Source organism: Dendrobates tinctorius, unplaced genomic scaffold (assembly GCF_039654945.1).
Source record: "Dendrobates tinctorius isolate UK_male_01 unplaced genomic scaffold, ASM3965494v1 ptg000209l, whole genome shotgun sequence".
Lineage (NCBI taxonomy): Eukaryota > Metazoa > Chordata > Amphibia > Anura > Dendrobatidae > Dendrobates > Dendrobates tinctorius.
Genome location: NW_027361876.1, coordinates 10,315,012 through 10,341,382, shown reverse-complemented (window position 1 = coordinate 10,341,382; position 26,371 = coordinate 10,315,012). Strand labels below are relative to the sequence as shown.

General features: G+C 42.9%; 1 protein-coding gene and 1 long non-coding RNA gene across 3 annotated transcripts in view; one reads left to right on the top strand and one right to left on the bottom strand.

The window, feature by feature from the left end:
• Positions 1-1,213: 1,213 nt before the first annotated feature.
• The window catches only part of EPYC (epiphycan), a 74,023-nt gene continuing 48,865 nt past the window's right edge, over positions 1,214-26,371 (bottom strand). Inside the window, exons 3-6 of the mRNA XM_073554281.1 lie at positions 16,297-16,455; positions 7,340-7,542; positions 5,876-5,971; positions 1,214-1,759 (exon numbers count right to left, since the gene is read on the bottom strand). Coding sequence (XP_073410382.1) covers positions 1,589-1,759; positions 5,876-5,971; positions 7,340-7,542; positions 16,297-16,455 — 629 coding nt within the window. The 3' untranslated portion in view covers positions 1,214-1,588. The remainder of the gene's footprint in view (positions 1,760-5,875; positions 5,972-7,339; positions 7,543-16,296; positions 16,456-26,371) is intronic.
• LOC141058119 (uncharacterized) overlaps positions 24,698-26,371 on the top strand; it is a 157,669-nt gene continuing 155,995 nt past the window's right edge. For both annotated transcript variants that reach the window (XR_012222103.1, XR_012222102.1), the window contains exon 1: positions 24,698-24,867. This is a non-coding gene — a long non-coding RNA (uncharacterized lncRNA). The remainder of the gene's footprint in view (positions 24,868-26,371) is intronic.

Below are 26,371 nucleotides of genomic sequence, written 5' to 3'. Positions count from 1 at the left end.
CAAAGTGCCATTACACATACTGTTTCAATTGCCATTGATATTTTTCAATATACAGGTCTGGGAAAAATTAAGAGACCACCACATCAAAACCCTGTAATGGGCAGCCCATTCTCCAGACCTGAACCCCATTGAAAACCTCTGGAATGTAATCAAGAGGATGATGGATAGTCACAAGCCATCAAACAAAGAGGAACTGCTTAAATTTTTGCCCCAGAAGCAGTGTGAAAGACTGATGGCAAGCATGCCAAGACGATGGATGCTGTTTTTAAAAATCACGGTTATTCCACAAAATATGTTGATTTCTGAACTCTTCCGGAGTTAAATCATTAGTAATGTGGTTTCCAAATTATTATGAATTTGTTTTCTTTGCATTATTTGAGGTCTGAAAGCACTGTTTTTTTTAATTTTGACCCTTTTTCTTTGTCAGAAAAAAATACAAAATGTTTTGCTTTGAAATTCAGAGACATGTCAGAAGTTTATAGAATAAAAGAACAAGTTACATTTTACTCAAAAATATTCCTATAAAGAGAAAAATCAGACAAACTGAACATTTGAAAGTGGTCTCTTAATTTTTGCCAGAGCTATATATGCCCCGCCTCATACAAAGCCCTGTCACTTGCCACGTTGTTTTCTTCTCCATAAAGTCCTTTAACCTAGTACTGTATCTCCCTCTCACCTCTGACAGACCCCATACCTACTTTCTGTTTCCCACTAATTCTTTTGTAAACCTGTACAGGGCCCTTTTATACATTCTGTCATTTCTATCCCTGCTTATCCTACCTGATAGATTCTGTTACCCCTGCCCTCACTGCAGACATATTTCCCTCCTTACCCCAGGACCTCTTTCCACCTAATATCTCTGATCATTTTTGTGCTTTCCTCCTTGGTCTCCAAAATGATGTTCCGATGCATTATGTTCGTACTCCTGCCATATTGTTACTGATTCTCTCCCCACTTCTGTCAATGTGTATCTATAGACATTCCCCAGTAATTGGGGAATTGGGGCCCCAAATGCCTAAAATTCTGTGATGTTCATGGTCCGCATATTTCTGTTGATGACCCTATCTGTGACTTTAATTGTCATGTTTTAAAGGCAATTAGACTGGGACCATGGACTATATTTGAAGGCCAAATATTTCAAACCCATTCTGCAAGAATATTTTAAAAATCAGTCAACATGATTATATTGAGACAAAAGAGATCAGCATCAAGGTACAATAAAATAACACAAAACCTTTATGTACATGTTTAGTCCAGCTGTAACATATTTCACATTTACTTAACTTGAATTAAGTAATTTAGCTAGTATTAGGTAGTACGGTATATACCAAAAAATAGAAAATTCAAGATTATGTATTTCATTCACAATGTTAGTTAATCAGAAGAGAGTACTTTATGTACATACTTATGCATATTATTTTCCAGTATTTAGTACATTTCATTTCAAATTTCTTTGAGCTTGCATTTTATTTAGGGAAAAAACAGTAGAAATTTTTATTTTAAGTTACATAATATTTATGTGTTTTATTAAGCGATCTACATATCTTATTTGTGGGTGATTTATGGAGTTAATATGCGGCCTTCTGACTTAAACAAGTCTGCCAACTGGTATACGAGGTAGACACAGAAAGGCCTGTGGTGTTCTACTCAGGTTAATAGGATTTCCGTCTAGTCTGATGTCTTCAAGAGCTCTTCTGGCGTAAGACAAATCCTTCATTTTACAGAAGGTATCTTCATGCATTTCCTGAATATTGTTATCCTAAAACGATATGGAAAGATACATAAAATCTTGCAATCGTTTTCCTTCTTTTAGACGAAATAGAAAAAAAATTAAATTAGCACTCCAACATTTATTTTGGATCGTAACTGCGAGGAAGCGAATTGCAGTGCAGTATGAGTGAATGGAGATGGCTCAGGTGTTGGCTGTGTTATACAGTCAGCAACTTCTGCAAACAGCAGCAATCAGCGCTAGCTCAGATTTCTGCTATTTAACCATTCAAATACCATTGTCAGTAACTTACAGCAGCATATAAAATGGCTCCATTGTGTAACACAATATTCCAGCAACCTTCAACCCTTCCATGAAATCTGAGAGCCAATGGAAAGTCCAAATAAGTGCCATTTTGCTGCTCTTATGAAGCTCAGCCTATTCCTTTGCTGCATGAGAGATCAGTAACTTTTACTGTATTATATCCTAGTTTAAATCATTTTCCTTTTCCCAATTTAAGTCCATAGAAGTTAAATCCATCCAAATATAAAATAAATTAATCCATATGGTAAATGCCGTAAAAAGAATAAAAGTCAAAACTCTAGATTGAGGTTATTTGATTCATGCACATCATCAGAAAAATGCAATAAAAGCAATCAAAATGTCTCCCAAACTGGTATCAATAAAAAATGACAGCTTTTCATGCAAAAAACAAGCTTTCTTGCAAGTCCAATGAAAGAAAAATAAGTTACTGATCTCAGAAAATGGCAACACAAACAAACATTTTTTATTATAAAGTTCTGATTTTTGTAACCACTAAAATATAATATAAAAACCTTATAATTTTGATATTATTATAATTGAACTCACCAGAATAATCATGAACACCATAAAAACTAAACCCAAAATAAAATTTTTCACCATTGTACGCCATTTGGAATTTTATTTCTCTTATTCAGTACAAAATATGGTAAAACAATTTGTTTCTTTGGAAGCTACAGCTCATTCAGAAAAAATGAAGCTCATACATCTACTGTATGTAGGCACAAAAAAAAAAAAAGGTCTTGTTAGAAGATATGGAAAAATAAAAAAACGCAAAAATGAAAACTCTGGCTCTGGTGAGAATGGGCTTAAGAAAACAAAATGAGTCAAATTAAAATGCAGTTTTTATACAGTTTGCAATTTTTAAACCTAGAGCAAGACATACTGTATATCCAAAAGCAATGGCAAGTATAAAGAAAAGTCTAATAATTGTCTACTATTTTGTATCAACTTCTGACTTTGGTTCAAGAAAATAGCATATGTTTTTCCAGTCCTATTCAGGAATAATGTGACGCTAGTCACTACTCACAGACAACCATGAGGCTGGGTAGTCAAGAGGTCTGGGATTAGATACCAAGAGGGTTTGACATAAACAAAATGCAAAGGCATAGTCAGGTCACAGTCTGATGTCAGAACTCCAAGAAGGGAGCAAATAAAGACAAAGGGGTTAGACAAACGAACGGTCAGAGGCAAGGTCCAAAGTCAGGCAGCAATAGATCAGAGACAGAACACTGAGGACAAGGCAAACATGCACCACTAAGCTAAGGGCCCCGTCACACATAACGACTCACCAGCGATCCCGACAACAATATCAACTGGTCAGGATCGCTGGTGTGTCGCTACATGATCGCTGGTGAGCTATCAAACAGGCAGCTTCACCAGCGATCAGCACCAGCGATGCTGAGCTGGAGCGGCACTGTGTACGTTGGTTACCAGCACGCTGGTGCAGGGACCTGGCAACTAAGGTACACATCGGGTTTCTAAGCGGCGCGTGTCACGTAGAAACCCGATGTGTACCTTGGTTACCAGCTCCCTGCATCAGCGCACTGGTAACTAAGGTACACATTGGGTTTCTAAGCACCGGGCGCTGCTTAGAAACCCGACGTTTACCTTGGTTACCAGCATGCTGATCGCTGGTCGTTGCTCTCCCGCCTGTCACACCCAGCAATGCGTGCTGGCCAGCGGGAGACCAACGACCCAAAAAAAAAGTCCTGACCTTTCAGGAACGATCAGCGATAACCGGCAGGGGGGCGGTCACTGATAGCTGTTGTGACACCCCAGAGTCCGGTTGTCACAGTGACATTACCTCCCTCTAAGAGGTGAAGTCATGCTTGCAGGCAGAAAGGGGCCCCCCATGCCAGGTAATAAATTTATTCACAATTTCCTGCTGCAAGTCAGAAAAAGGAGATGCCTTATAAGTTCTGGCCAGCAGAGGGGGTTGGTGAGTCAGCGAGAAATCAGCTGAGGGGTTTGTCTTGGAAACGAAGCAGCTGTGAGGAAAAAGATGACAGTTACAATGTGAGGAGGTGAGGTAAAGCGATCTTTCTGGAAGATCCTGTCAGTTCAAGACAGGCAGCTGATCTGACAAGAGGAAAAGAACATGAGCAGAGACTGAGAGACACTAAGGAAGCTAAAATAGTGCATATAGCAGACCCTTGAGTGAAGCGCTAATAAAGAGAAAAGGGACAGAGTCCTAGGCTGACAGGAACTGTACGCCCTGATAGCCGAATCTGAAAGTACAGGGGATTGTAAATTCCTGTGCACATTAATCACCTGAGGGCATGGCAGAGTATAAGGAGCCCGGGGCCGACGGTGAAGAGAACGGTACCCGTGGAATAGGCTCACGCTGACAGCCGTACAGGTTAGTGAAACCATCACGAATAGAGGGTCGCATCATAGTTATATACAGCGGAGATCCACACACAAAGCGCAGAAAGGAAGGTCCTAAATCCCCACCTGGCAAGATGGATCCCCTGAATGCCTCCTGGCGAGCCGGACTCATTCCATCACCTGTATGTGGTACTCCGGACAGCAACCTATTACCAGTAAAAGCTAAAGAAACTGCACTTCTCTGTGCCTTTCTCTCATTTATCTGCACCCCAGCGTTTACAGCCATTTTTACTATTTATTTAACATCTTTGCCCTGGGACTACAGCCCTACCTGTGGAGGGCTACAACATCATAGCCGCGCCCAACATCCATCCCAGAGAAGCAACACCGCAGCGCTGGTCACCTCTGACTAGAATACCACAGTTGTATTTCACCATCTAATAACTTTATCTTCATTTTTACCACATAAATACCACACAACTTTCCCCTATTTTATTACTGGACGCCTCTGGGCCACGGACCGGGTCGCCGTGACACCGTCCCCCATGGAAGTTGATGGGCCTGGTACCGAGTTCCCCCAGGCCCCGCGGGGCGCTCCACTGTCACACACAGTGATCTCACTGGTGAGATCGCTGTTGCGTCACAAAACTTGTGACTCAGCAGCGATCTCGCTAGCGAGATCGCTATGTGTGACGGGGGTCTAAGGCTACAACTGAAAGTAATCTGAGGCAGACAGCCAGCTAAATAACGAGGGAATCAATCAGAATAGGAAACACTTGTAGGAAATCTAGCGTGCCCTGGCCCTGATTGAGTGACAAGACTCATAACAGTGACAGCTCAGCATGCCTCCGCCTCAAATTGGAAGGCTGAGTGGTCTATCACAATACTAACACCTCATCACACCCCAGCCCCTGATTGGATGGCTGAGCGGTCTATCATAATACTAACACCTCATCACACCCCTGCCCCTGATTGGATGGCTGAGTGGTCTATCACAATACTAACACCTCATCACACCCCTGCCCCCGATTGGATGGCTGAGCTGCTACTCACCCCACTGAATGGAGGAATTGTGACATATTTATTTGCTAAGGATAATTCATCTTTAAGGCTAGGTTCAGATTGCGTTAATGCAGTCCGTTCAACGTATGCATTAAACGGACTGCGCTAGTGCAACTGACTTTTTTGGATCGCATTATGCGATCCCACTAGCACAAATGCTTCATCTGTGCTAGCAGTAACGGACCCTCGAACGTGGTCACTGAATGACGGCACATCGCTAACGCATGCCGATTGTGACATGAGTTGGCGATGCGCTCATCTATAGCAGTCTATGGGTGCATTAACGCATCCGTTACATAGCGTTAATGCCACTATGTAACAGATGGGTTAAATGCACCACCCTAACGCAATGTGAACCCAGCCTCACTGCTAAGTACAATCCATCAAAGTTGATAAAGCACTTCTTCAAATAAATAAAATTAATGAGTGTAAAATGCAAAATTAATTGGTTACCTGAAGATGAAGAGCTTGCAAGTTATCAGGAAGAGGGAGTGGGATATGGTCTAAGTTGTTGTCATTCAAGTACAGAATATGAAGATCTTTCAGGTCCTGAAAAAAAAGATATGAGTTTACAAAATGCAACATATCTTTTATTTGCAAAATAATTAACAAAGTGTTTAATCAAAATAATAAGAAATATAATAAAATTCCCCAGTGATTTTGTGACATTGATTATGTCACATGAGTGCTGCAACCGATCAGCAGCCACTAAATGCCTGCAGCCTTCACACTTCCTTCAGACAGAACTGTTCCAATTTCAGCAGGATTGGTGACCCTCCTATGTGTATATGATCCCCCTGACTCTCTTTTGAAAGATGCTGGGGGAGATAAGGATCCAGTCTGTTGAATTTTCAAGGCCAATCTTTTTGTTTAGGATTGAGATAAGCCTCTGAGGTTTTCTCAGAGAACACAAGAATGTTCAGACAAGCTGAGCATTTTAAGGGGGAGTCAGGAGAGAGAGCTGTTAATGGAATGTTTGTTCAGGAGACAATTCTAATGTGTATGGCCAGCTTGTGACTCCACCAAGGTGAAGTAATTCAACCATGTACTGAAGAATTTTTCATTTTACTAAAGGGGGCTTTACACATAGCGATATCGCTAGCAATATCGCTAAAGCGTCACCGATTTTGTGACGCAGCAGCGATATTGCTAGCTATATCGCTAAATGTGATACTCTCCTCCGACCGGCTCCCCCGCTGGCTATCGCTGATCACGCGAGATCGGCCTGGTCCATTTCTCATCGTCGACTTCCTGCTGGCGCCGACAAGTGAGTCATGGATGCAGGTGGAAGACGGACACCCTCGCCGTGTCTGAAAGGTAAGTACGACCACCGACTGCTGCTGCATCGCTAGTGAGATCTGCCTATATGGCAGCTCACTAGCGACCATTTAGCGATGCACCAGCGATCCTGACCGGGTCATATCGTGGTCGGGATCGCTGGTGCATCGCTAAATGTAAAGGTGCCTTAACAGTTAAGGACTGATGGTATGTATTTATCTACTGACCTAAAAATGCCCTGTACACCCAGAGTTTAAGATGGAGATTGAAACAGAGGTAGAATCACTGACGGTTCCAACATTAAAAGGTAACTGCCCAGGTTTATATAATCTAATTTGCTTGAATGATATAATATCAAATTTGTATATATATATATATATATATATATATATATATATATATATATATTTTTTTTTTTTTTTTTAAACAAATTTGATGTTAACCTAGTAAAGGGCCTTATGTTGTGCTCTCCTAAAAATATCATGTGTTAATACAAATGTATGCCAAAAAGACACTATTACCAATAAAAGTGCAAGACACATAAAAATTAGGGAAATTCCAAAATATACAGTATATTCAAACATTCACCCCCATTATGGTGTGAACCTAGCCTGTTCTTGATTAACTCTATCTACGTACTTTGAATGCCTCTTGTTTAATTCCTTTGCGTCCAAGTCTATTCTTGCTGAGATCAATGAAGTTAAGAGAGTTTGGTAGTTCTGGAAGCTGTCTTATCCTATTATCCAAAAGTGAGAGCTCATGAAGCTGTGACAGGCTCCTAAATGCATCTTCATCAATTTCTGATATGATATTTGAAGTCAAATCAATCTTCTGTAATTTGTCTGAAAGATGAAAAAAAATTAGTTATGACTGAAGTAAAAAAGTAGCTTCTGCGATGAGCTTCATAAATAGAAATTGTATTTGTAACACAAAGCAAAACCATAGATCTAATAGAATTAAAATTCACTTGTAACATTTCTTAACTTGGGGTATATATATCAAGACATTTCTATGTAGAAAATTTGACACCTAATTTTTGTGGCTTAGAGTTGGTTCACATTGGAATTTGTTTGTAAGCAGAGAAAGTTTTTGAAGAAAAATACACTTCAGGAAATGCCCTGTTTTTGCAAGTTTTTTGTTTGTTTTTTTTTCTGCAGCATATCCCAAGGCAATTTTGTTGATGTTTTTATCCACACTGTGTTTTGCAGCCTTTTGACTTGACAGTGTAAAGTCAAGGGTGAATTATATGATTCCAAGAGGAATCCACATCAAAGAACTAAAAGCAAAAGAAAAGTCAAAGATGCTATAGAATTTTTATAGGATGAAAATGGTGAAGTGGTCAAAAATGATGTTGAGAAGGCCAAACTTTTAAATTCCTATTTTGTATCTGCTGAACTTCACAGTGCCATCATTTAAAAAAAATCAACTCCATCCATAAACAGAGATGTTTAGCTAATTCAAAATAATTTATATCTCCTGGTCCAGATGAATTACATCCTAGTGTACTGAAAGCGTTAACAGAGGAAATTGCAGAACCACTAGCCAGAGTCTTTGAAAAAATCTTGGAAAACAGGATAAGTCCCAGAAGATTGGAGAATGGCAAATGATGTCGTGTGACAATGGTGTTAATAATGGGGACATTTTATTTATGCCTCTCCATTACTAACCTATGGGCTTGATATCCCCTGACAATACAAAGGTAGTGGTATTTAATTGATATCTAGCAGTTGGAACATCTTGATACTTTTCTTTGTGAGAATGCATGTAGTGTGACTTTAAAACAATCTGTGGACATATACTTGTTAATACATACCTGATTTGTGCAGTTTGTTTTTGTACTTGTGTCACCATTGGAATAAGATTTTAAACTAATATGGTTAACAAAGTTTGATTAATTTTGTCGATAATGGGTAGTGACTTCCCGTTTTTTGTAGGGTTATATTCAATTATGGAAGTGCCATTTTTTCTAGGCCTAAGATAATGGGTTGATCTCCCTGTTATTAGAGACAGCAAGTGTCAGCTGATGGGAGCCGTAGTCCATCAGCTGACACCAGTGACCGGAGGTAAACTTTTTACTTCTGATCACAGCTGACCCCTCACGCTGTCTTCTGACAGCGTGGATACCGCGGCTCTCTAACCAGTGGAAATTATTTCACCGCCGATTAGAAGCGGTATGCCAGTGCTTCCCACACTGTCATACAGCTTGGGAAACACTGGCTTTTGTGCTGTGTATGTTTGGTTATATTCGGTGATTTAATAGAAGAAAAATGGAAATTCGGTGATCGTGAGCTGAACCAAACATTGAAATATTTGCTCATCTCCAGTTAGTAGCTAAGTAGTGGCATCTGATGTACCCCTAGAGTAAGAAGGGAAAAATGCTTTGGGAATTATGTTCATGTATCAGGACTTTACACTTACACACGATAAGTAGCATTACATTTACTCTGTGAATATATGGACTTGACGACTATGCTGTTATCTGTACCCATTATGCCTCTAATGGTCATTTTATAGAATCTTGAGTATGGGAATTATGGTTCATGTATCAGGACTTTACAGTTACATACAACAAGTATCATTACATTTACTTTGTGTATACAGTTGTGGCCAAAAGTATTGACACTCCTGCAATTCTGTCAGATAATACTCAGTTTCTTCCTGAAAATGATTGCAAACACAAATTCTTTGGTATTATTATCTTCATTTTATTTGTCTTAAATGAAAAAACACTAAAAGAATTGTCCTAAAGCCAAACATAAAAAAGAGGGTGGACAAAAGTATTGACACTGTTTGAAAAATCATGTGATGCTTCTCTAATTTTTGTAATTAACAGCACCTGTAACTTACCTGTGGCACCTAACAGGTGTTGGCAATAACTAAATCACACTTGCAGCCAGTTGACATGGATTAAAGTTGACTCAACCTCTGTCCTGTGTCCTTGTGTGTACCACATTGAGCATGGAGAAAAGAAAGAAGACCAAAGAACTATCTGAGGACTTGAGAAACCAAATTGTGAGGAAGCATGAGCAATCTCAAGGCTACAAGTCCATCTCCAAAGACTAGAATGTTCCTGTGTCTACCGTGCGCAGTGTCATCAAGAAGTTTAAAGCCCATGGCACTGTGGCTAACCTCCCTAGATGTGGACGGAAAAGAAAAATTGACAAGAGATTTCAACGCAAGATTGTGCGGATGTTGGAAAAAGAACCTCGACTAACATCCAAACAAGTTCAAGCTGCCCTGCAGTCCGAGGGTACAACAGTGTCAACCCGTACTATCCGTAGGCGTCTGAATGAAAAGGGACTGTATGGTAGGAGACCCAGGAAGACCCCACTTCTTACCCCGAGACATAAAAAAGCCAGGCTGGAGTTTGCCAAAACCTACCTGAAAAAGCCTAAAACGTTTTGGAAGAATGTTCTCTGGTCAGATGAGACAAAAGTAGAGCTTTTTGGGCAAAGGCATCAACACAGAGTTTACAGGAGAAAAAAAAGAGGCATTCAAAGAAAAGAACACGGTCCCTACAGTCAAACATGGCAGAGGTTCCTTGATGTTTTGGGGTTGCTTTGCTGCCTCTGGCACTGGACTGCTTGACCGTGTGCATGGCATTATGAAGTCTGAAGACTACCAACAAATTTTGCAGCATAATGTAGGGCCCAGTGTGAGAAAGCTGGGTTTCCCTCATAGGTCATGGGTCTTCCAGCAGGAAAATGACCCAAAGCACACTTCAAAAAGCACTAGAAAATGGTTTGAGAGAAAGCACTGGAGACTTCTAAGGTGACCAGCAATGAGTCCAGACCTGAGTCCCATAGAACACCTGTGGAGAGATCTAAAAATGACAGTTTGGAGAAGGCACCCTTCAAATATCAGGGACCTGGAGCAGTTTGCCAAAGAAGAATGGTCTAAAATTCCAGCAAAGCATTGTAAGAAACTCATTGATGGTTACCGGAAGCGGTTGGTCGCAGTTATTTTGGCTAAAGGTTGTGCAACCAAGTATTAGGCTGAGGGTGCCAATACTCTTGTCTGGCCCATTTTTGGAGTTTTGTGTGAAATGATCAATGTTTTGCTTTTTGCTTCATTCTCTTTTGTGCTTTTTCATTTAAGACAAATTAAATGAAGATAATAATACCAAAGAATTTGTGTTTGCAATCATTTTCAGGAAGAAACTGTGTATTATCTGACAGAATTGCAGGGGTGTCAATACTTTTGGCCACAACTGTATATAAATGACCTCTTCCAGGCTTTGGGAAGGAATTTGCCTGGAAGATAACTCTGCCTCCAGAGCTTATTAAAAATGAAAGATGGAGTTACCAGTGTGAGATAAGTAACTAACACAGGACAGGACAAGAGAAGTGAAATGTGTCATCCTGCAAAACCCTTTTTTTTTGCAGCTCTTGAGCTTTGCTGTAGTGCAACAATATTGCAACCCTGTCTGCCTGTGAGATGGAAGCTGAGAAGAATCTGTTGATGTGTCAGATATGATCAAGAGAGCAGAGAGCGGCCATCACACTGGTAACTTCCCCTTCATTAAAATAATCACTGGAGATATCTTCTTGGCACCATCCTCCGCAGAGCCTGGAAGAGGTCATTTATATAATGTGATAAAAGATGATTTCTCAGCAATAAGGTTCAGTGGCTCAGTGGTTAGCTCTAGAGTCATGGGTTTGAATCACACCAAGGACAACATCTGCAAGGAGTTTCTATTTTCTCCTCATGTTTGCATGGGTTTCCTCCGGGTACTCCGGTTTCCTCCCACATGCCAAAGACATGATGATAGGGAATTTAGATTGTGAATGGGAGCAGTGCCAATAATGTCTGTAAAGTGCTGTGGAATATGCTGGTGCTATATAAGCAAAGCATAATAATAATCTGACTTTTCTCTTGTCACCTTCCACGACAGCTACATCGGAGGATGTCTACCCTGCCCTAATAGGGGACAGGAACAGGAAGAGGTTAAATATCCCTTCCCTTCCTGCAACCACCAGTGTTTTCCTGTCCCCTATGGGGCATGAAAAGGTCTACGATGGTGCTGCCGTGGCCGGCGATCGGGAGCACCCCACGCCCAGTATCAGCTGGGATACCTGTCAGATGCCGGGCAGCCGAGGTCGGGGGCCTTGCTCTCCTCCTCCGATGGCTGCTCCCGTCTCCGCCTGCATGGTGGGACTCGGGACTCTCCTGCGCCTCCTTTGGGGGTAAAGCGAGGCGGTAATGTGCACGCCGGGGTCCTCCAGATAGCTCCCTGGCTTCCTCCTCCTCCATGCTGCCGGTTCCCGGGGGTTCACGCTGGCCGGGGGTGGCGTTCCTCCACTTCGGGCGTTACTGGGCTTTCCACTGGGGTGCGCATCGCTTAGGGGCGCGCGTCACTTCCGGTCTGTCCCCATGTGTTCCACGGTGGTGGAGCGCACGTGCGCACCGGGGGGTGCGTTACTCCTGGGACAGGCGGTCACATTCTGGGGCGTCCTCATGTGGTTCCCCCCATTGGGCCAAAGGGAGGAGGAGGAGGTGCACAAACAACGCTGGACCCTCGATCTTTCAAGGTCCGGGTGAGGAGATCATCAGGTAAGACCTGTCTGACACTGACTGTAGACGGAATGGACGGTGACGAGCCCTCTCTCTCTGCGTCTGCAGAGCCCAGCGTACCCCCTCCTACTGTAAGTAGCAGGCGACGGCCCTGGCTATCCAGCATTATTTACTAAAATGGTGTAGCATACCTCTCTCTTTCTAATATGGGGAGAAAAGGTCTCTGACCCTATGAGAACCAGTCACAAGTGTAAAATGGGTGCTGCCAGACTCCCTCGACATACGGGGAAAACTCTGCCTGTCCTGTACAGAGAGGTCCTTCTCACTGAGCAGCCCTCTCTCCTGGATAGCATCAAATCCCTCATAATAAAAGGAGTTTCACTCCTCCATGGCTCCCTTCTCCCAGACCGCCTCCCTCTAGGAGGAGGAAGAAAGCTCTGATAGAATCTGACTCAGACGAAATTCAGTCCTCAGATTCAGAGGACGCTCGGGAGATTGAGGTTTCCTCTTCCATGTCCACCCCTAAAACCAGGGAACAAGAATATCACTTGGTTCCGGGAATGTGGGTGAGCTAATCAGTATGGTTAAGAGCACCATAGGGGTGGAGGAGGGAGAAGTTAAATACACGGTACAGGGCGAGATGTTGGGCTGAAGCCCAAAGGAGGTGTCCTGTACACGAGAACGTACAGAATCTGATCCTCCATAAAAGGAGGCCTCCATATATAAAAATGAGGGCTCCTCCCAGCTCAAAGATCCAATGGATCGAGGAAAAAAAAAATATATATATATATTTGAGAGCTTATCAAGGAAGTCCTGGGAGACCTCTACAAATCTGCTAGAAAGCTAATATGGCTTTCACATGCCCTGTCTCTGTGATTACGCACAGACTCAGGACACCTTAGGGGGAAAGATACCTGACGCCCTACCTGTACTGCAGAAAGCAACGAGGTTCCTAGCCGATGCTTCCGCTGGCAGTCGCTAACAACTTGGGACCAGGCCGGGACCAGAAAGACCAGGACTCGGCCATTATGCAAGTTCCTTACTGGTGAGGAAGCCATCAGAGAAGAACCGGATCATCATAAACCTGAAGCCATTAAACGAATAGGTCCGGTACAGGCAATTCAAAATGGAGTCAATCAGGGACAGTCCCGCTCATCGGACTGAGCTTGGTAATGGCAACGGTAGAGCTGAAGGGTGCATATTACCATGTGCCAATCCATCCGACCACGTATCTCTCTAAGATCATGGCGGAAGCAGTGATTTTCATCCGGCGCAAGGGGATAGGCATTATCCCATATCTGGACGACTTCCTCTTCTCTATACCATCTATCTCATGTCAGAAGATGGACGTAGGAAAGACCCGGGGATATTAAGATCCCTGGGTTGGATACCGAACCTGGTCTATCCCTCCATGAGAGGGAAGCTTCTGGGAGTTCTCTCTGACTCAAGGGGAAAGACATCCTTCCTACCTATGGTTTGTCAGGTCGACCTTGTCCACCAAGGACCTGGTTCAGGACTAGCGGGCACTGACCCTCAGAGTCAATGTATGCTCTAGGATCTCAGACCACATGCACCCAGGCGGTTTCTTGGCCCACAAAGCCACATGCTTTTACATTCCAGGATACGCCTGACCTACGTGGCTACAAATTCCATTGTCCTGAAGGATTCCCCCTCCCTGGTCAGGTTAAACCGGCCCTGAGGTGGTGGTTGAACTACCGAAATCTTCAGAAGGACGTCAGCTGGATTCAGCTTCCCCTGAAAACACTCCGCTCAGATGCCAGCCAACGAGGCGGGGGCACAGTAGTAGAGAGATCCTATTTTCAGGGGCGATGGCTGCCGAGCATCAGCACCAGTTCCTCATATCTGAGAGAACTGAAGGCGGTAGGAAAAGCGCTAAAAGACTTCATCAACGCTAATCCAAAATCACCACGTCTGCACCTACTTGGACAACATGACCACAGTGGCCTATCTCGAGCCAAGGGGGTACGAAGTACGCCGGCCTGAAAGCAATAGCAACAAGGATCTTCTCCTGGTCAGTGCATCTGAAAGGATCAGACAACACCCAGGCAGATTTAATCAGTCGAGAAGACATTCATCTGGAGGAGTGGCGCCTGGACCATGCAGTATTCGTGTCCCTAGCCTCAAGATGGGGTGGAGGTGGACCTAGCCGCCAACAGGCAAAATGCGAAGACAGGGGTATTCGTCTCCCTCAACCACATGGACGGAGTGCAAGGAATAGGTGCCCTTCACCCAATGGTGAGATTCCAACCTCTCATATACCTGCCCACCCACAACGATGCGGGCAAAAAACATCTCAGGAAATCCAGACGGACCGAGTTCCCGCAATACTATTTGCCCCGCGGTGGCCCAGAAGATGTGGTACAGTGCCATACCTGCCATGGCCCAGGAAGGTCATGGCTTCTGCCCCAAAAAGGGTGACCTCCTTCACCAAGGTCCTCTGCTACACCCAGACGTAGGCAAAGGGAACCTGGCAGCATGGTTATTGAGGCCGAATTCCTAAGAGCCAAATAGCTCTTGGATAGGGTAATCCAAACCCTTCAGGAAAGCCAAAAACCAATAACCAAGGCCATCTATGCCAAGGTCTGGGAAAGGTTTACGCCCTGGTGCTCTCCAGGCACCCCTGATCCCTTCCATCTCAGTGCAGCACAGACCCTAGATGTTTACAAAAGGTCTGGAACAGAGCGTTATCCCCAGCACTGAGGTATAAATATCAGCTCTTAGCACCTTTTTTGATCTTGACCTGGCCAGCCACCACTGGATCTTACGGTTTATGGCTTCGGCAGCCGGGATTCATCCTATACTCCGCAGTCAGGGGCCTCCTTGGGATCTCAACACCGTGCTCAAACCTAAGATCCATTTGAGCCTCTAGATTCCTTGACCATGGAAACCTAACCCTTTAACCGTCCTCTTAGTTGCAATTACTGAGGCTAGACGTATGGGAGAATTGCAGGCCCTGTCAATTCAAGAAGCTTACCTTGCAATCATTACAGATATTATCTTGAGATTAGATCATGCCTGTCTTCTCAAAATTTCATAGGAATCAGGACATTGTACTGTCCTCATTCAGCCCAAACTCTTCCAACCGTAAGGAAGAGACCATACACAATCTCAACATTTACAGAGTGGTCCTGTCTACCGACAATAGAGTGAAGCCTAGCAGATTCACCAGAATCTATTCATCCAGTTCTCAGGATGAAATAAGGCAAGAAGGAGGCAAAGGCCACGATCGCAAATTGGATCACACAATCTATCTGCCTGACTTACGCATCACAGAAGCTGGCTCCACCCGCCTCACTGAGGCACATTCTACCCATGCGATAGCAACGTCATGAGCAAAAAAAAAAAATAAGGGGAATGCTTCGTCAGAGCGGATATGCAGAACCGCCCCTGGTCGTCTATCCACACGTTCACCAGGCGTTACAGGCTAAATTTCAATGGGGATTTAACATTTGGCAGACGAGTGCTGCAGGCCATGATTCCTCCCTAAAGAAATTGGCTGTTGGTATTACTCCGATGTAGCTGTCGTGGAAGGTGACTAGAGAAAATAGAATTAGACTTACCGGTAATTCGGTTTCTAGGAACCTTCCACGACAGCACTAATTTCCCTCCCTATCTGATATTCTTATTGGATGATTCCTGCACTTTGGTGGTAACTATTCATACTGGTGTCCAGGAAAACACTGGTGGTTGCAGGAAGGGGAGGGATATTTAACCCCTTCCTGTTCCTGTCCCCTATAAGGGCGGGGTAGACATCCTCCGATGTAGCTGTCGTGGAAGGTTCCTAGAAACCGAATTACCGGTAAGTCTAATTCTATTTCTTCAGTGGTCTATATCCTATATGCCCTTATTAATAGTTTAGATAGGTTAAATATCAAATTCCCTCTTTAAGTTCTACAGCCAGATTGCAGAAATTTTTTGACTCACCCTTGTTTATTTAATACATATTTTAAAGTTTCTTGCCTGCACTTCTTATACTGTTGAGTTATGAAAGTCAATGTAATGTGCAGTTTCAATTTAAGAGCGTTAATTATTATTAGCCTTCATTTGTCAAGAATACATACTTAAATATGCAAAATCGTTCTTGTTTATCTTTCTTATCTTATTAAAACGTAGGTAAACATGAGTCGTGTCTTTAGGTAATGGCGGAACTGAATCGAGGTTGTGGTCATCACAGTAAACAGTGGTGCGAATGCAGGCACAGAGGATACAGGTGGAGACCCCTGGAAGACAAAGACAGTAGTAAAACAGATTGTTCAGAAAATCATAAAGGCAGCACAAAACATTTATAACCAGTGCTACAAATTCTACAGGCATGATGGCTCAGCATTTACATCCAACATTTAAATCATGTAACTAACTCAACGGCATGATGATTTTTCGCACCTTACCTTTGTCATTCAGGTAGTTGCAAGGTCATTATGGCTTTTAATAAAATTCTGGCATGTCCACTTCAGCCAATCACCTTTTCATCTCAGAACCTGGTCCTCACCATTTCAAATTTTGGCATGTATTAATTAAAATGCAGAATATTTTTTTGATGTCTCTACCCATAAAATCATTTTTTCCAATGTGAAGGGTTAATACTAAAATCAGAGCTTAAGTTTCAATTCTCCATTTCTCTGTAAGGTTTCGTTTCTCCGTTTTTGTTGTTGTAAGATAAATTTTTATAATTGGCATGGGCTGTCATGAAACCAGACTGTTCTCATCTGTATAAGATAAGGGAGGCGGGGGTGTAAAACTCTGAAGAATATGCCATTATACTACTTTCTACGCTATCTACGTATGGACATATATGTAGTTTCTGGTTTTCTTGCAATATTATTGGCTTATAAAGTGAAATGATGCTATTGGTACTTGAGAACCTTGCATAATTAAGCAAAAGATTATAAAAAATGTGACTAAAATAAAGGGGCTTAGTGATCTGCCTCGATCCTCCCGTACAGAGACCCCAGTCTCCGTGTGGTCATTTGAGTTGCTAGCAACACTGGAATAATTTGGAAATCACTGGCTCAACCGTGAAGGGTTAATTTAGCCCTCCCTAAATAGCTACCTCGACAGTGGCGCGCAACGTGGGGCCCCCTGAACAGGGACGCCTCTGCCCCCGGAGGACAACAAGACAAAGGACCCTCGGAGTGGACACAGGTGCTGGAAAATTGGGACTGATCACCCCCCACGACAACCACGGTAAGTTGGCAGTTATACTGTTCAGACTGACCGTTGGTGTGGTTTTCCTGTGCTTGTTGCTGCAAAGAGGATCTGAGGTTTTTCCCCTGGTGGGGTGATTCATGAGTGGAATCATATAGAGGTGCAGTCCCGTTGGGGGCCCAGTGCTCGAACCGTACCTCATAAGGGACGGACACCCCGGATTGACCAGTGATTGTGACTCTCTTTATAGTCAAAATATCCTGAAATTCCCGATCATTATTAGTATTGGGCGTGGTCAGTGATCGAAGATGGGTAGGATACGTAACTCAGGTATATATAGATAGATATATATAACCAAAGGTGTCCGGAGGGATAGTCTGAGGCCCCCTCCTCCTTTCACTGAGTACCACGAATTTTGGCGCTTCCTAGAGGGGGTTGACCCTGTGGAACAAACGGAGGCGGCTGCTCCAGTATTGTGCACAATTTGTCAGGATATTTAGCTCTAAAGGAGAGAATTATGTTTCTGTGGAAGAAAAAGAAAAGTTTGGAATTGTGTGAAGGATCAGATACTGTTAGTCTTATGATTCAAAGACAAGGAAAGAAATGTGTCAGGAATGCAGGAAAAATATTTTCGATTCTGGGATTTCCTAAGGGCGGGAGGTTGCAGCCTACGCTATGGGATGAAGGAGATAAAAGGTTGACTGATGATGGATTACTTAAAGGCGCTGAGGAATTCCGTGGCTTGGCACATGAATTGTATAATGAAGGTTATGTGGAAATTGAACAGCAAGTGAATTCTGATTGTTTCTCTTACTGCTATGTTGAAGATGGAAAAATTGTCTTATGAAAGGGACGGGATGTATTGTGGTTCAAGCAAGTGACTGTGGTGTGAGAATGTGATTGGTTAAGAAGGAATTAAGATTAATACCAATGTGTCAGGCAGTCAAATACTAAAAAGTGATGATTTGAAACAAGAAGTTTCCCTGCTAGATGATAAGGTCCCTCCCCAGGAAATCAAGCCTCTCCTCCCGACTGTAAGCTCTGTGCCCCTTAACCCTAAGGCACCAATGTATCCTGGACTACCGAAATTCAGTATTCCCCCACCCTATGAACCTGCCGGGTGGATCTGTGCTGTATGTGTAGATACTGATCCTCAGTGGAGAGAGGTCTGTTATAATTGTGGCACAAGAAGACCGAGAGTTGCAGCCCCCACCTCTGCTAACGGCACCTATTATCCGCAGCCAGCCTCAATCCCCGTTCACCCGATCCAGAGGAAAAAAAAAGTTTTCAGAAGACTTTAACCTGCTGTTCGAGAGAGAGAGAGAGAGAGAGAGAGAGAGAGAGAGAGAGAGAGAGAAAAAGCAAGCTAGCAGCTGCTTCAGTACCCCCTCCCATCTAAGCCCACACCATATCCCCCTTCGCCCCCACCGCAGCTGCGAGCACACAGCCAGTCTCTTATCAGTATCATTGAGTATCATTGGAGCACACAGCAAACTCTGCCCCCCCTCAGACTTCAGCTAGTGGGAACCCTGCTCCTCAGCCCCTCCCTGCTAATTCTCATTACAGCTCAGTTCGTGATCTCTCTCACATGTCCAGTAAATTTACTAGGGGTAGATTAATTATCACAGTTCCGCTCCAGAATACAATTCCAAGATGATGGTCAGATGGTTTTTTTTTTTTGTTATATAGTCCCTATGTAGATGAAGACAGTGAGGAAATCTGTATTTTGCATGCCCTTCTCACAGTTATGATGGCCCTGATAGGCTCAGATCCACCCCCAATATTGCCTGAGGATCAGTGACTCACCCCATACCTCTCAGAGATACTATCTAAACTCTGGTCAAAAGGGCCGAATGATATAGGGAAAATGCCAGTAGAACCAGTAAGTGTTTCTCAAACCTGGTGCCTAATCCTCATACTCTTTTGTCCCAAATACCCCAGGATGCTGCTTGGTTTAGAGTTATTGATCTTACCAATGCCTTCTTTAGCATTCCGTTACACCCAGACTGCCAGTTTCTAATTGTATTCACTTAGCAGGAACGACAGTTAATATGGACAGTTATGCCACAAGGGGCCCAAAACAGTCCCAACCAGTTTGCAAAAAATATGAGCAGGTGTCTTTTGCCATTGCTGCCACTGTTAGCCTCCTTAAGTATCTGGCAGCACTGAACTGTCGGGTTTCGGCCTCGAGACTTCAGTTCTGCCTTGGTCAAGTGATATTCTTGGGTCACTGTCTCCTTCAGGGTGCCAGACACCTCGCAGAAGAAAGAAAAATAGCAGTCAGCTCCCTTCCTTTCCCAAAAGATGAAACTGAACTCCAGCGTTTTCTTGGACTATGCACTTATTGTTGTCAGTGGATACCGGATGCATCCCGCATAATGCAACCCCCCTTTACAACGCCTTGAAAGACGGTATAATGAATTATAAGGAAAGATGGCAGTGATGAGGATTACCTCCAACATGATTGTTCCCAACTTCTGACTGAAGAAACAGCTACTCCACTAAATGTCAGTGAGAATCCACTCCCAAATCCTGATCTGGTGTTATACACGGATGGTTCAAGATATGCTGACGAGTTTGGTAGATTCCACACGGGATACGCTGTTACCACAGAGGACACTGTAGTGCACGCAGCTGTGCTCCCGCCCTCACAGTCAGCACAAGAAGCAGAACTCCAAGCTCTGTCTACTGCATGTACTTTGGCCAAGAACAGACGGGCTAATATACAGTATACACGGGCTCACGGTATGCATTTGGTATTGTTCACGACTTTGGGGCTCTATGGGTCAATCGAGGGGTTATTACTACTGCCGGAACCCCAGTGAAAAATGCTGAAGCTGTTAAAACCCTCATGGACTCGATCAAATTACCTACTCAGGTGGCTATTATCAAAATTAAGGCGCATGGTCCTAGGACCAGTCCACAGACTGTTGGCAACACATTTGCAGATATGCAAGCAAAAGCCGCCGCTCTCTTACCCGTTGAACCAACCATACCAACTATGGTGACCACATGCTCTCAACGTAAACAGTTACAAGAAGCACTGACCCTACAAGAACCTGATGATCTACAACAGACTGAAGTTTTCTGTCGGACCCCGCGAGACCGCTTAATGACGACGCAGAGAATGTCTCCAAAGGAAGAGGTGAAGCAATGGAAGACTGATGGGACACGAATGGATAATGGTCTCTGGAAAAACGACCAACTTGTGTGTCTCCCTAAGCGGATGTACCCTGCTATTGCCACATGGGCCTACACATCGAGGAAAGAATCAGGCCCTCGCACTGGTGCAAAAATTCTACTGGGCCCCGGGAATTTCCACAGTTTTGTCAGCGCTCAACCGTGCCTGTAATATCTGTCAGACTTGCAATCCAGGTCAACTTCAACGTGTGCCCCCAAAGCATCTTGCTAAGCCCGACTATCCTTTCCAAAGGCTCCAGGTGGACCATATCACGTTGCCTAAGTCTGGAAGGTATGAATACTGTTTGGTTGCTGTTGACATGTTCTCCAGTTGGCTGGAAGCATTCCCTGTTGCCAACATGCAAATTGTCTCTTCAGAGAGGAAGAGGATTAGAACTCTAGTGCCACCTATTGGAGGTAGCAATCCTAAAAGTCAATGTTGACCCTTTAAGGAGCCTAGTTACATGACTTAGGATAAAAGCCAAGCCAGAATCTCCATTTACAGACACTGTGTTTCGGGGTACTGCCCCTCATCAGTGCAAAGTGGGAGAAGATCTGGTTTGGCTGTGAGAGAGGCGTCTGACCGATATCCAAGAAGTATAATTTCTCCTTGCGGAGAATAACATGCTAAGCATGTCGAGGTGAGGAGACTTAAAGCCGCAATGCTCCTCTGGGAAATATGCTAATTATGCAAATTGTCTCTTCAGAGAGGAAGAGGACTAGAACTCTAGTGCCACCTATTGGAGGTAGCAATCCTAAAGTCAATGTTGACCCTTTAACGAGCCTAGTTACATGACTTAGGATAAAAGCCAACATGACTGCAAAAACCACAGCGAAGAAACTGGTGATGGAAGTTATATGCAGATATGGGGTTCCAGAAGTTGTTGAAAGTGATCAAGGTCCAGCCTTTTCTTCTCATGTGTACCAAGAAGTTCTGACAATACTTGGATCCACTGTAGCCCTCCATACTCTGTACCACCCACAATCCAGTGAGAAAGTTGAGAGGTTGAATGGCACACTGAGGGGACAATTGACCAAAATGATGCAGGAGACTACGGCTCCATTGCCAGAGCTCCTACCCATTGTACTATACCACATTCGTACTGCCCCTATTGCAAAACATGGCCTGTCCCCATATGAGATATTGTACGGTGCTAGGCCCCCAGTTGCAAATTTTCAGCCTCAGCAGTTATCAGAAGAGACTGACCGTGTTGTTCAATATGTTATTCTGCTTAGTAAAAATCTTGCTAACACCTATGTTCTAGTTTCCTTTTCTTTTCCAGATTCAGCAGAAACCGACACCTGTCATAACCTGAAGCCTGGTGATTTGGTAGTCGTGAAGAGGCATGTCAGGAAGCACGGACTAGAACCCTTGTATGACGGTCCCTATCAAGTCCTCCCCATCACCCAACAAGCCAATAGCAAATAAGGGGGACATAATGTTTTGGTTTTTCGCATTTTCCATATTATTATTGGTAGAAGTTAAAAGTTAAAGTTAGAAGATATTCAAAGACTCAGATCAATACGATAAAGACAATGATTGTAATAAGGACAGTTGGTGGTCAGACACCTTCTCCTTTCTCAATCTAGCCAATTGGTTTAAGGGAATTGGGGGCTGGGTAGCTGGGATCTTACAAAGCTTGTTATACATTGCTGCCTGTATCCTTGTTGTATATGTGATACTAAAACTTGTTCTTTGGTGTATTCCTGCATGTATTAGGAAATTCTACACTAAGCCAGCTAATGATGATACCAAAGGTGTCGTTGCCCCTGCTCTTCTCTGCACCGATCTCAAAAGGCTACTTGATGAAGATGTTGAAGCCAAGCACATGCCTACCTACAAAAGATCCCCACCACAGTGATCAAAAATTGTTATTCATGAACTGCAGTATACAGGGGGGATGGGTGTGCCGCGACAGCCATGACTGGTAACACGGCATCAGTCATGTGAAGACCAGTACCCCTCAAGCTGTTAGCTTGGGATAGCACCTCTGATGCTGCATATGTGTTAAAAAATTTTATCTAGGGGGGAATGTGAAGGGTTAATACTAAAATCAGAGCTTAAGTTTCAATTCTCCATTTCTCTGTAAGGTTTCGTTTCTCCGTTTTTGTTGTTGTAAGATAAATTTTTATAATTGGCATGGGCTGTCATGAAACCAGACTGTTCTCATCTGTATAAGATAAGTGAAGCGGGGGTGTAAAACTCTGAAGAATATGCCATTATACTACTTTCTACGCTATCTACGTATGGACATATATGTAGTTTCCGGTTTTCTTGCAATATTATTGGCTTATAAAGTGAAATGATGCTATTGGTACTTGAGAACCTTGCATAATTAAGCAAAAGATTATAAAAGATGTGACTAAAATAAAGGGGCTTAGTGATCTGCCTCGATCCTCCCGTACAGAGACCCCAGTCTCCGTGTGGTCATTTGAGTTGCTAGCAACACTGGAATAATTTGGAAATCACTGGCTCAACCGTGAAGGGTTAATTTAGCCCTCCCTAAATAGCTACCTCGACACCAATATTTTAAAAATAAAGTTGCCCAATCATATTTATGACATACTCTAAAAAAAAAAAATAACCAATTGACACGAAAAATCAATGTTGTCAATACAAAAGTGAACTTTGAATTTTAACACTCCTAAATAAGATCCATCTTTATATTTCAATGTAGCTGTATTTAGTTAAATGTACAGAGAAATTTTTTTTATATCATGGGTTGCTAACATATGTAGAGAGAAATTTAGAGACTAAACCTGCTTTGCTACTCAGCGTGTGCCATGGACACCCATTGATTTCAATGGCTGAACTTCTAAGGCTGGTTTCACACTTGCGTTTTTTTTTGCGCAAAAAAAGCATGCTTTTTTTCCTATTCTTTACATGGGTGCGCATACACATGCGTTTGTACGTGTTTGTATGCGCATGCGGTTTTTTGTAGTGTGCGCTCGGGCACCCAAAATGCACTCTGTTGCATTTTTTTGTGCGTCCGACTTGCCCCAAAAAAACGCATGCAATGCGTTTTTTTTCACCCAACCACCCATTATAGTCTATGGGTACACTGACGTGCGCATGTTAATGCGCAAATCAGAGCAAAAAAACATACTTTTTTTTAAGAAAAACACGTGCAAAACAATGCACAAAAACGCAAAGTGTGAAAGTAGCCTAAGATACAGATTTTAAAAGATAAGCTGTGATACCTTGGTATTCATTCCTATGTCTAGCATATGTTCATTTTTACAAGTTCCCTAGGAAAACCCCCTTCCATAGACTTGTATTGGCACTTTTCATCCCTGTTGCTGGAAAAAATGGACCTGCCTACATGAGTTTTGCAAGGAAACAGTTTGTAAAGAAGCACGGCCATGTGAATAGCCCCATAGACTATAATGGGTACGTTTTTTAAACAGCAGACAAAAAGGCAGCAACACTTACCTGCCCAGATCTTGGAACAAATGCTCTACAGGGTGCAGCCAGCACAAAGAGCAAGATGTCAGCAACACAGGTGCAAAATACCAGATCAACAGCCACTCTCCACCTACCCATTCCTGGAGGGGGTGACTGCCCAGTATACAACTGCACAATAAAGGCGCGCATAGGGCGTTGTTCACACAAGGGTACTGCATAGTGTCTGGTTCACAGCCTATTAATCACGCCCCTACTATTCGATTAGGTGGGCTGGCCAGCACACTCTCAATGCGTAGCTATGTGAACACCCCTCAAGCGAGACCAGACGAGTCTGGGCTTGTCTGCACCCCAAAAAATATAGTGCAAAAAATACAAAAATAGTGAGGTATTAGCTGATATTTTGACCAAAATATGTGAGCCCGTAACCTGTGCCAAAGATCCTCACGCTTACCGGTCCCTACACTAAACTAAATAGCAAAGCCACTAAAGAAGACTCAAAGTCTCCAAAAATTCATTTTTAAACAGCAGACAAAAAGGCAGCAACACTTACCTGCCCAGATCTTGGAACAAATGCACTAAGGTAGGTGTTGCTGCCTTTTTGTCTTCTGTTTAAAAATGAATTTTTGGAGACTTTGAGACCTCTTTAGTGGCTTTGCTATTTAGCCACTCTCCACCTACCCATTCCTGTAGGGGTGACTGCCCAGTATACACTAGTACAATAAAGGCCCGCATAGGGCGTTGTTCATACAAGGGTACTGCGTAGTGTCTGGTTCACAGCCTATTAGTCACGCCCCTTCTTTTCGATTAGGCAGGCTGGCCAGCACACTCTCAATGCATAACAGTGTGAACACCCCTCATGCTGGCTGCACCCTTTAGTGCATTTGTTCCAAGATCTGGGCAGGTAAGTGTTGCTGCCTTTTTGTCTGCTGTTTAAAAATTAATATTTGAAGACTTTGAGTCTTCTTTAGTGGCTTTGCTATTTGGTATAATGGGTAAGTGTTGGGTCCGTGACAAACACAGGCATATGTATGAAGTGTAAGCCTTGAGCACAGACCTTGTACAAAGTCTTAACACTGTTGTAAGCATGAACACTTAGAACAGAATCCTTAATTAGAAAATAGAGTTTTGTATTTGCTTTGGTGAGTTATCCATTATTTGTAAAAAGTGTTTTTCAACTATAACTTTCCATAATTTATATGCTGCATTCAGGGTCGGCTCCAGGTTTTCGTTGACCCCGGACGCAATAGTCTCAATGGGCCCCTTTAACACATACCATGATTCATGATGCACAGATACAGCAAAGAAATATAGGTTTAATACAATGCCATAGATTTAATTTATTTCTTACGTTACCTAAGTGATATCTACTGTAAATTCTACAATAGCTCAGACAGTGTAGCCCTCCATACAGTATTCTAGGCACCACATTGTGCCCCATACAAAATAATGAGTCCCATATATTGCTCCATACAGTATTATGGGAACCACATAGTGCTCCATACAGAATAATGAGCTTCATATATTGCTCATACAGTATTAGGGGCACGACATATTGTTCCATACAGAATGGACCACATATAATGCTTCATACAGTATAATGAGCTCCATACATAATGGGTCCCATATAAAGTTTCAGACATTATATAATGGGCCCCATTTAATGCTCCATGTATATGATGGACCCAGTATATTGCTACATATATACTATACTATATATTGCTCCATACAGTATGAGTCCCATATAATGCTTCATACAGTATGTTGGGCCCCATATATTGCTTCATACAGAATGGACCCCATATAATGCTCCATACAGAAAAGGCCCCATATAATGCTCTATATATACTGCTCAAAAAATAAAGTGAACTCAAACAGCCTGTTGCAAATGGAACAGTGTTCCCTTTATTTTTTTTGAACAGTATATAATGGACCCCATAAAATGCGTCATATATAATTGGCCCCATTTGATGCTCCATATATAATGGGCCCCATATAAATCCAAAAAAATGGAGTGATATACAGTATTTGTAAAAAAAAGTATAAAAAATTGTATTCACATAATTAGACAGTATTAAACAATATAGCGATTCATTGGTAGTGCTTACCCATATTGTGGTTGGCATCCCTCGGGGGTAAGCATTACCAATGAATCGCTATACTCTCAGCATACATATTGAACTTTGCATATGAAGGGTGGGAAATAGCACAGACCTAATGTTTGTACCATTTACCTGACATTTTCAGGAAAATACTACTAATAACAACAAGTCTTTTAGGCTACGTATTTGAATTGGCCTCCATTCTTTCTTAATACTATATAAGCTCTACCCAGTATTATTCACTATGATTAGACAATGGTTGTTTGTCTACCTCCAAGCTTCTGGTATTTTCTAGGTCATTTGTCC